The sequence below is a fragment of the Macrobrachium rosenbergii genome, chromosome 26 (assembly GCF_040412425.1).
Source record: "Macrobrachium rosenbergii isolate ZJJX-2024 chromosome 26, ASM4041242v1, whole genome shotgun sequence".
In the NCBI taxonomy this organism is placed as follows: domain Eukaryota; kingdom Metazoa; phylum Arthropoda; class Malacostraca; order Decapoda; family Palaemonidae; genus Macrobrachium; species Macrobrachium rosenbergii.
The window spans coordinates 8,401,008-8,412,391 of NC_089766.1; the positions used below are offsets into that span (position 1 = coordinate 8,401,008).

General features: G+C 36.5%; 1 protein-coding gene across 5 annotated transcripts in view; it reads left to right on the plus strand.

Annotated features, from left to right (window-relative positions):
- Window positions 1–7,122, plus strand: part of Arl5 (ADP-ribosylation factor-like 5) — a 64,591-nt gene extending 57,469 nt beyond the window's left edge. For all 5 annotated transcript variants that reach the window (XM_067128124.1, XM_067128122.1, XM_067128126.1 and 2 more), the window contains 3 exons: window positions 2,389–2,597; window positions 3,947–4,182; window positions 4,467–7,122. In XM_067128124.1, the coding sequence (XP_066984225.1) occupies window positions 2,389–2,597; window positions 3,947–4,182; window positions 4,467–4,515 (494 nt within the window). In that variant the 3' untranslated portion in view covers window positions 4,516–7,122. The remainder of the gene's footprint in view (window positions 1–2,388; window positions 2,598–3,946; window positions 4,183–4,466) is intronic.
- The last annotated feature ends 4,262 nt before the right edge of the window (window positions 7,123–11,384 follow it).

Here is an 11,384-nt window from a genome sequence, read left to right on the forward strand (position 1 = left end):
GTCGGTCAGACCGGTCATCCCCTCCCCCTTAGCAGCGAGACCGATGAGTCTCTCTCTCAATCTCTGGACTACTCACGGGCCACGGCAGTATGTGGCATGCCTTTGCTATGTTCGCATCTATAACCGCTCTAGTATGCTCTGCAGGCACTCGGTAACCTAGACCTAATCGCCTAACATCGCAGCCTCTTTTCCCCCTAACCTCTTCGAACAATTTATTCCTAGAATATCTCTTATTCGCCGCTTTCATTAATGCCCTTTGGCATATCTTTCATAAAACACTGGGAGTCATTTTCTGTCTCCGCCGAGCGTGTCGGGGTTTATCTCGGCGTTTTGAGCTCGGAAACGCTTTACAATAAAGAGGAGAGTTTACTGAGAAACGCGGAATTGGGTCATAAGACTTCTTTGTTCGCGGGATAAAGGTGAAGTGACACGGAGCTGGCTGCTCGTCTTTTTTGTTACGTTTCGAAGCGTTTCTGTTACTGAGGTTACGGTTAATGTGAATTTATATAAAGGAAATTAGCTTATGATTGTTTATCTGTGAGGAGAACCGAACGTGCGTAGCCGCCACTTCTGCGATATGTATGTAAATGCTGAAAAGAAACACCTCTGCTGCTCAAGACATTAACCAGTCACAGAAAGATACTCTGTTTACATGGTCTTGCGTGATTACGTAATTGCCCCCTCCCCCCACTCCCTCCTCCCCAAACCAGCTGGGTACACAACGATTTCAATGACGAAGTTTCTGTGAAAGCCTTTGGCAACAAAACATTTAAGCATAGTCACGCTTGCAAGAAGATACAGTGTTTACAAGTCTCTCATGAACCAGTGCACCTAGAATATATTTCATTCTTCTTCTTTCTTCTTCTTCTTCTTCTTTGTGACGTGACTAGACATATATAGAATGATGATTTGTACGTGTAGATTCTCAATAGTATGTAGACTAGGCAGTAATCTTACACCCGATTTATAGACTGTTGGGAAACAAGAGCAGAAGCAGAGGCCGTTTGCCCCAAGATAATTTACGCTTCAAAATGCCTCGGTATTGGAGAGTACAAGAGTACTCTTGCACCTTTGTTCAGTATCAAACCAAAGCAATGTTTTATTTGTATTTAACTCTCTCTCTCTCTCTCTCTCTCTCTCTCTCTCTCTCTCTCTCTTGTAAGAATGCAGGTTAGGTAATAATAATAATAATAATAATAATAATTAAATTAGACTTATCTCTGCCATTGTGACTCCATCCATGGTTGACCATCACTGACCTTGACTTAAGTCATTGGTGACCCACATGGATGACTAATGTACTTTATTTAAATCTGACCTCAGGTATTGTAAATAGTTAAGGTTGATCAGTTTTGGCATAATTCATTTGAGGTTGACCTTCATCAGTTGCTTCCTCTTTGCCATTGTTTATGCTCGACCTTTGTTACAGATATTGGTGTATAAGGTCGACCTCCAGCCGTAACAGATATTCTGTTTGAGGTTGATCTGTATTTGGGTTCCTTCTGACTCTTGTAAGTTGGTTACTTGTTCTCTGGTATGGTACTTAGCGTCATGGCATGCCGCTCAGATGTCGCGAGTTCGCGCCTCCCCCAGGGCGGTGAAAGAATTGTTGGCTCTGTATCACAATCAGTTACTGCTGCCGTGTGGGGTCTGCTGTGAGAGGTTGAAACCAACATTCTTTGGAAGCTTGAATTTCAAGTCATCGGCCCGTGTGACCTTGTGCCATTAAATAGGCTTCCTCTAATGAAATAATAATAATAATAATAATACTGTACTGCTAGCCCCAAGTTCAAGTCTGCAGCTGGCCAATGAAGAATTAGAGGAATTTATTTCTGGTGATAGAAATTCATTTCTCAGTATAATGTAGTTCAGATCCCACAGCAAGCTGTAGGTCCTGTTGCTAGGTAACCAATTGGTTCTTAGCCAAGTAAAGTAAGTGTAATCCTTCAGGCCAGCCCTAGGAGAGCTGTTAATCAGCTCAGTGGTCTGGTTAAACTAAGGTATACTTAACTTTTTGTACTCTTCATGTGTATTTAAGTACTGTATGATACAAAATCAATACAGTACTTTACATTTTTTCATCCTAAAACACAATACACTGTACATACAGTACTGTATGTACAGAATAGGTACGCAAAACAAAATTTGGACTTACGGGTAGCAAAGGGGAGCGCTCTGAACACAGTTTTAAAATGCGATCCTGTTTGTTTGTATCTGAATGTTTGGAGGTTGCATGTGTGTAAGTAGGTTGGTGTCTGTCTGCAATATGTTTCATTAGTGTTATATGATTTTGTTTACCCAAGCTTAAGTAATCCACTTGATTTGACACTGCAATGTTTTAGAATTTGACAGATGTCCTAAAAACTGATATGTACTTGCATTTTACAGAGCACAAGATCGTCATGGTAGGTCTGGACAATGCGGGCAAGACGACGATACTCTACCAGCTGCTGATGAACGAAGTTGTGCACACTTCTCCAACCATAGGCAGCAACGTTGAGGAGGTTGTTTGGAAGAACCTGCACTTCATCATGTGGGACCTGGGCGGCCAGGAATCCCTTCGCTCTGCATGGAATACCTACTATACCAACACAGAGGTGAGTTGTCTTGTGCCTGGTTGGTGTTTGGGGTTGATTGGAAAAGGAGTTCTCTCTCTCTCTCTCTCTCTCTCTCTCTCTCTCTCTCTCTCTCTCTCTCTCTCTCTCTCTCTCTCAATTTTGCAGTGATCCCTTTATTCACAAGGAAGAATCTGTGTGTTTGGATTAGACAATGAATGAACCTGGATTAAATATTTAGAAAAATAGAAAGAAAGTACCTTCAGAATTGCTGGAAATGTTCTATATGTTGTATGAAAGCAGCTAATATTTTGCTATGCAAATGGCAGTTAGGTGGCACGGTTATGTTAATCCACAGGAGATTAGTTAAACAGTATTGCAGAGTTTAATGTAAGGCCTGTGAATTGCTGTGGTTGTATGCATCATGATGTCTGTCTTAGGTTTTGTAAAAATAGTAAAAAAATTTGAAAGTGATAAAAATATTTGTATCCAAAATTTATGTTTAGTTCATTCATAATGTGACTGACTTCTAGATTCATGTCTCTTCTAGTGATTTGGGGAGCGTAAACTAATGTACAAATGTTCAAGTAAAATTTGTATTTTTTATGCAGATCCTGGACGTAGCATATTTCTTTCAAGGTCACTGAGCTGTTTTAGCATGTGTGTCTTCCCATTCATTGGTACAGGACATTGTGCATAATATGGAAGATTTATTCCAAGTTTTATATTGATCTGTTTTCTTAATTTTTTGGGGTACAGTTAACAGTATTTTTATCTAGAATGCATTGCAATATTGCAGTGCAATTTAATGTAATTTTCTCAACACGATGCATGTGAATACTGTTACACTTTTGGATTAATCCATGTTTTTCAATGATTATTCATGTAATCATTTATAATGACTTCAGTTCTAAGAAGAGTCAGATAATTATATGGTATACAAGTGTTCCCTCACTGTACGTAAGTGTAGACTTTACATAATTAGTTTAATTGCATATTAGATAGGTTTTGAAGTTATATTCAGTTTAAGATTCCAAGCTGAAAGTGGTTAGGTTTTTATATTTGTTTGTGGTTATCGTAGCTGTCAGGTCTCAGATCAGGGAACTGTATATTTTGACATAGCACATATTCATTAATTTGAGACTGAGAAGAAGACTCATAATCTTATAGATAATGTATAAAAAATAGTGGGCAAGTTGATGGACTGGTGCTGTGTTGGTGATTTGTTAAGGTGAATTTGTATAATTTTTTTTTTTTTTGCCATATGTGAATCAGAAATGGCAGAACTCACATTGGTGAATAAAGCTGATTAAATACCACAAATAGGTCCTTTTCAGTAATACTGTAGTCAATTAAGGTATCATTCGATTTACCTGTCCCTCATTTTCCAGTTTGTTATCGTGGTCATAGACTCGACAGACCGCGAAAGGCTGAGCATCACTCGAGAGGAGCTCTACAAAATGCTGGCGCACGAAGAATTGTCTCGTGCCGCTGTTCTTATATACGCCAACAAGCAGGACATCAAAGGATCAATGACGGCTGCAGAAATATCCCGTCTTCTTAACCTGACGTCCATTAAAAAACACAAATGGCAAATTCAGGGTTGCTGTGCTCTAACAGGAGAAGGGTAGGTCTATGATTTTTTTGTAGACTTTAATAAGTATCGTACTTTTACCTATTTACTTATCAGATGTAATAAAGAAAGCTTTTTCAGTGATATGTACGCACATATTTCTAGGTTTCCTTAGATCTTGAAAATCAAAGATGATTGGGTACTCAGCGGAAATCAAGAGCCTTAAGATCATTGTGTAGGACATAAAACAAGCCCTAAATGTACCATTTATCCCGTTTGATAATTAAATAACAAGTAAACATAAAAAAACATTAACTCAAGTCTTGTTTATTTTTCAGATTGTATCAAGGACTTGAATGGATTGGCAGTACATTGAAAAGTAAATGACAAAACTATGGCTGAATTCTGTAGCAAGATTAGACCTCTCAAGCTGTGATTGTCTTCACTAAGGTGTGTTTTAACAGTTCTGTATTTAGAATGTGGACAGACACTCATTGGTTCTCAGAGACCAAACATTAAAGAAACTATTCCGAGGAAGGAATTTGATGTATAATAAGTGTCGTAACCAACAGACAAGAGTGACGGTGCCATCCATTTTACCCCAGCCTTGCTGTCTCATGTTGAGCAGTCCTCTTGTAAGAGGAGAGAAGGCAAAGACTTGAAGAGATTATTCACCATTTTTTAATAAGTACGTGTTATTATTGATCTCTTTTTCTCAATACATTTTGTGCATACTATAGTAGCTTTGTAGCTTCTGGTTTAAGTAAAATGTGACGCTTCGTCCAGTTCGGGATGTTGCGGTACGTTGTGATGATAGCCAAAGGAGCATAATGTTCGTTCTTCCACATTTAAATTGTTGCAATAGACATCATCATCTTTCATCATCATTTGGAAACTAGTTTTGTTTCACATGCTCATGAAGTACAGTACAGTACAGTACAGTAGTTACATTGCAAAAGGACAGAAAGGCATGCAGCATGCAGCGCAGTATAAGTTTTTGTGAGGAGGTGAATTCTTCGCTGTACTAAACATCAGTGCAGTCAGATCTTAGTGCTTTTTCTTCAGCATTTCCAAGTCATATTGGGAAAAGATTGCCTATCCAAAGTTTTTCTGTGGATATCTAAAAATGTTAGTCACAAGGTGTCCCAAGCAAAGGCACCTGGATATCAGCGAGGATGTATTACAGTAATTGAAATTGAATCCAGAACACCAGGATTAACTTGTCCTTCAAGCATGGAAAACTTTATGACGGTTAATATTCCTGACGTGTAAGGAGGTTATACTGTGCATTTTACTGCAGTAGTGGATTTTTCTACAATATCCTTTTTTTAAAGTATTTAAAAAAAAATATAGGTTTAAATAAAGTATCGGGTGCCGTACATTGTATCGTAATATCTTGTTTGTATATTTATATGTGTGTGTGTGCGCATGGGATTCATCGCGTTGTTTCAAGCGTGAATCACTACTTTTCATTCCTGTTCTTTTCGTGGATGAACGCGTGTTGATATACTTGATTATTGGTGGTGACGACTGCGATGAATATTACGAAAGTCGCGGCGTAGAGTTTTAGATTCCAGTTTTATTCCTTTATGAGGTGAGGTAACCACAATGAGTTATTTTTATAAGTAAAGACTTCATTCAGTGTTTTGGACAAGTCTTTTACCTTTGAAGAACTAATGTATACAGTGTCCATACTGTGTAACTGTGCATCACATTTGCTGCTGTCTGGTGTACGAACAAGGAGTGTGGTTAAGTGATGTTTTAAGAATTGTCTCGTGAGGACTAATTGTGGAGTGTCCCTGTAATGGTGAACTGATAAGGTTTTTTCTTGAAGTTACCAAGTGAAAAGTACTCGTTTTGAAATGTTACCTCAGATGAGTTCACTTTTGGAACTGTGTTCAATGCAAGAAGCTAGTGGCAAATCCTAAGATAGAATCATATACTGTTTATTGCATTATGCTACCATTGTTACATTTCTTGACAAACTTTGGAAAATATGCCATGTTTCATCTGGCTGTTATATCTGTCATAGCAAAGCTGGGATTGTAATTCTTTCATGATAACTGATCTTCAAATTAGTTATGAATTAGAAGTACTGTACAGTATTACAGAAACAATTTTCATCGTTTAGTGAGCAAGTGATGGACAGCCATCGCATGGTCTGGTGACTTGAGTTTTTTCTTGAATACTTGAAAAGAGCATTACATTAAATGTATCCTAAGAATCGTGCAGGGATCTACGTAATTAAGTTTCTTTTCCGTTTTTATTTAGACATGAATACTTATTTGTATGTTAATGATTTTTATGTGATTAATTTAACCCAAGTATTTCTTGAATTGAGATTTTTTTTCTCTCTTTTTTTTTTGCTCCAGTATTTTACTTGGAAACAAGCATTTTTATGCTTAACATCAACTCAAATTGTTATACTATGGGAGCTTTGTGTTTGCCATAATTTCTGGTACTGTAATAATAACCATTTCTTATACAGTTACTTTAAACATTAAAAACTGTTGTCATGTTTTGCTTTACAAATGAGTGTAACTGAAACTCGGCCAAAGCAGATCTTGCACTCTTCCTTTGTGGATTTTTATGAATGAAATGGCTACTGGTGATGTTGTATCTTCCTAAGATGTTACAAAGGAGCAGGTAGAGAAGTAATAAACATTCAACCTCATCGGAGCTAAGGGAATTAGCGTATTGTGTGTGTGACGAGTTCTTGACGCTGTAATGGCAAAGTTTGGAAATGAAATGTTGGAGGGGTGGAAATGGACATTGCAGCTGTTGTGGTGCAACTTTTTTTTTTTATTTCCTTAAAAATCAATGGACTACATATCTAAAAAAAATAAAAGTTTTGAATTTTGAGCTGTTGTCTGTCAGTAAAAGATTTTGCCTGACAATCAGACATGATGTCTGCATTTTTTTAATGTCTGGAAAATGTTTCATAAATGTATATAGGAAAAGAGATGTTTATTTTGAATAAAAAGCCCTTTTAAATGACTTGTGTTTTATTCACTGTATCCTTGAATAGAAATGTCTTTTCTTTTTCCTCACTGTTGAAGTTACAGGGTTAAGTTTCCATTCATAGATTGTATGTGCATGTGTGTCGTGAGGATATTGTAAAAGATGGCGAAACAATATATGATAAAACGTTACAAACTTGTTCATTTGGTGAGATTATCCAGATGCCAAACATTTTTGCACATCAAGAATTGATGATCATTTAATGTAACTGGAGGACATTTCCACTAGCTGTTTTCTCCCAAATCAAGAGGGTCATCTAGGGTATGAATTTGCCAAGGGTAACGCACGTAGAAAGATTTAGAGCCTCGATGGCTAGGTCGGTAGAGCAGCAGCCTTGGACTTCATAGAGGTCTGTGGCGTGGGTTCAAATCTGCAGCCGACCGGTGAGAGAGGCGGACACTTTGCTATCCGTGTAGACACCCCGGGATTATGTATGTAATCAACGGATAGGTTTGCTGAAAGCAATTGGGTGTTACAGACTAATACGCACACAAACAAAGCCACTCCAACATCTAAAAACACAACAGACACCTCACACGTCTCGAACTGTCGACCTAACCGCTCAACTCTCTTCGCTGCCGGGAGAAAGGGACCTGGGGCTTTGGTACGATACATGTACACATGCGCTACCGGGGTCTAAGTGATGTCAGGCAGGTCAGCCGATCGAGGCTACGGTCTACCCCAACGCCAAATCAAAGTCCTTCAAAAAGAAGGCATCGTGCTTACCCCATATAAAAAATGGGAAAAAGCACGTTAGACGAAGAAGAAGAACGCACGTAGAAAGATTCGGATTTAATGGCAGCTACATGTTTGTGTCACTGGTGGAGGTAATTTATTCAAGTTTTTCTTGTCCAATGTAGGAACTCAAATTCTTTTGTTAACCTGAAGAGCACTTTAGTATATGCCCAGTGATAATAACATACCATTAGCCAAACTGTTAACATTTATATGCTTGTATATGTTATTCAAATCTTATTTTGAGTCAGGAGTTAGAACATTTGTAGAACATTTACATCCAAATGAACATAATTGCGTTCAACCTGTGTATACTATATAGGTAAGTTTTGTTATTCATGATATGCATATATCTATATCAAACAGTCTTAAAAAAGACCATTAGCAAAGGTGGTTTTCACATGTAGAAAAGATTAATGTGAAAATATAGAAAACCAGCCAAGAAAACAATATAATTCAAATGTGCAAAAAATTTTAACAGCAGCAGTGACAATACCATTGCCACTGTATAGGAAGCCATAGGAATAAGATATAATATTCTGGCAGAGTTAGACACCTTTTTTTATATGCTACAGAAGGGGATACCCAGGATCAAAGGTCTTGCAAAATAGCCAGAGCTGTCAAATACAACTTTACCCCAGTGCAGGGAATCATGGATTGGGAAAATGACACGAGGTCGACAAGGTAGGTTAAGAGGCGTTTTTGGGTCAGCCTTTACCGTTAGGACTGGTTAAGTTTCCAACAAAGGAATACCTACTGTACAGCTTACACTGATGGTTCCATATCTACATCGTGCATTTTGCTGCTTTGTATTGTAACAAAACAAAGGGTTGTATTTCTAGGAGGGCCATAATTTTAACAACATACAGTGATAATGAAAACTAGGTTTTAACGATAACTGTATTGACTAGAGTTGCTGTTGAAGCTTCAGAACAGTTTTGTTGAAAAAAGTCATGCACAGCAAATTAAGTGTCCATGTATAAATTCTGAAGTATGCTGAATAACTACTTGCGAAACCATTAGATTATATGAGAATGTAGACAAAACAAATGCAAATATCGGTGTAGTCATGATTTAAGAAGAACATGAGTAAAAGAGAACCCATCTTTCAAGGAAGCACAAGTAAAGCCTGTTATATTTAACAAATGACCTTATGAATGAATCTGACACAAACAATAACTGAAGTAACTTTGGAATGTGGCATACTTCTTTTCATAAAGATACCGCATTTATATTATTGCCTCTTCAAATTGTTCACATTTGTCTGTTCTTTAGGTTTTCTTATAAATATTCAACATATCTGCTATGTAGAGAATGTCGTCATTGTTTTGACGGGCTGCTGAAACTCAAGAGCCTGTGCCAGCACAAGGCAGGCTTAATCTAGCTAATCATGGTTGAAGATTAAGCCAGTATTAAACTGACACAGGCTCTTGCTCTTAAAGAATGCACATCATCTCCACATAAATATTCTGTTTTTCCTGGTTCGAACCAATAGATTGAAAAGATCTAGACAATTCCAAACAAAAACCATGTCAAAATCATCAATATTTTCAATTATTTCAGTTAAGCTTGTGGGGTGTTATAGTCAAGGATTTCTCTTTGTGGTCTGTTCAAACCACTTGATGGTAGTCAGAAAATGGTTCCTGACTGACTAGTATGAAAGTGAGCTGGGTTGTCATTATGCTCAGCACATTCCAATGGAAGTATAGAAAATCTCATAATAGAATATTATACAAAAAAAAAAAATAGTGTAAAGGAGAATAAACATAAGTAATAAATAGCATAGTGAACATATGAATAAGCAATTGCCACTGAAGAAATAAGGAAAAAGGACAATATGAAAGAAAGAGGGAAAATACATGGAAAATCAGATGAAGAATGGTATAAACTGGTAAAATTATAAAGCAGTTTTCAAGTGCTAAATAATTCACTTGATTGTATAAATTTGTAAAATTGTAAAGTATTTTTCAAGTGGTAGATAATTAACTTGATTTCTCACAGTCTTAGAGATTTTGTTACTAATTGAAGTATTACAAAAATATCAACTGCAAGAATGAGTAGAGATGCATAGGAAAGTTTATATATATATATATATATATATATATATATATATATATATATATATATATATATATATATATATATATATATATATATATATATATATATGGGATATATATACATGTCAAGTTGCAAGATCAGTAGATAGATTTTAGTAAGAATTGCAATTTTTATTGCCTTGCCTGACAACATATGTTCTTGTTTATTTATAGGATGTAAATTCCCATTTAAATTTTCAGTATACCTGATATTTAATGAGAGAGCTACTGTTGAATACAAATAACTACATAATCTAATAAGAATCAGATAGAATGAATTTGGTTTAAAAGATTGGAAAGAGTTAGTACTAAATGCAAGATTAAATGTGCAAGGATTCAGTTACATGAGTCTAAAGGGCTGAATTATGGTAGGCTAGGCATGCAGACTTTATAGTGTGCATTCACTGCATTCCTGTAAGTATCGCTGCTCCTGTTAAGCAATTATCAAACTTTCCAAGGAGAGAAAGGAGCTGATGATAAAGCAGGACATAAGAGGAAACTAACAATATAAAGCAGGAGAAAAATGAAACAACATAAGATGAAGTCTTTTACTAAATCTTATTTATTATTATTATTATTCAGAAGATGAAACCTGTTCGTATGGAACGAGCCCACCGAAGGGGCCACTGACTTGAAATTCAGGTTTCCAAAGAATGTGGTGTTCATTAGGAAGAAGTAGGAGGAGGTATAGGGAAATTTTTGTCCCTTCAGCTCTAGAGGGCCTTTTGAAGAGGCCCTCCGTATTTTGTTATTTCTACTTTATTTTCCCACGGAAAGAAGATCGCTCACAACCAATAAATTTCAGTCTCCAATTAAGTTTTGTGCCAAGTTTGGTTGAAATTGATTGACTGGTTTCGGAGAGAGAGAGAGAGAGAGAGAGAACTGCTAAAATATTAACATGACCTAGGATAATACTATGACAAAAAAAAATTGCCAAACAAGTTTCCAGGTAATATGAGGTAAATTTAATCATACGGAGTATAGCCTAGGTACATTCGATGAGAACCGAATTATATGCAAATGCTTAGTGTGAATGAGTTTGTTTAAATTACCCCAAAGAGCAAAGGAACTCTATTTTGGAAAGCTTGAAAAAATTATATATATATATATATATATATATATATTTATATATATATATATAACTGAATCACGAAAACATGGAACGTGATGAATATAAAGACAAGATCCTCGAAGGAAAAGGAAAGCATAGGCAAGAAGTCGAAAGGCCTTGTAGTACTCCTTTCCTTCGTGGATTTTGTCTTTATATATATAAATATATATATATGTGTGAGTGTTTGTATAAAAGCGCTTGAAAATAATCTTCATCATTCAACGATGACCAAAACAATATAGAGCGAGTGCTTTCAATTTCCTTGATTCTGATTGGCCAGCCGGCTCTTC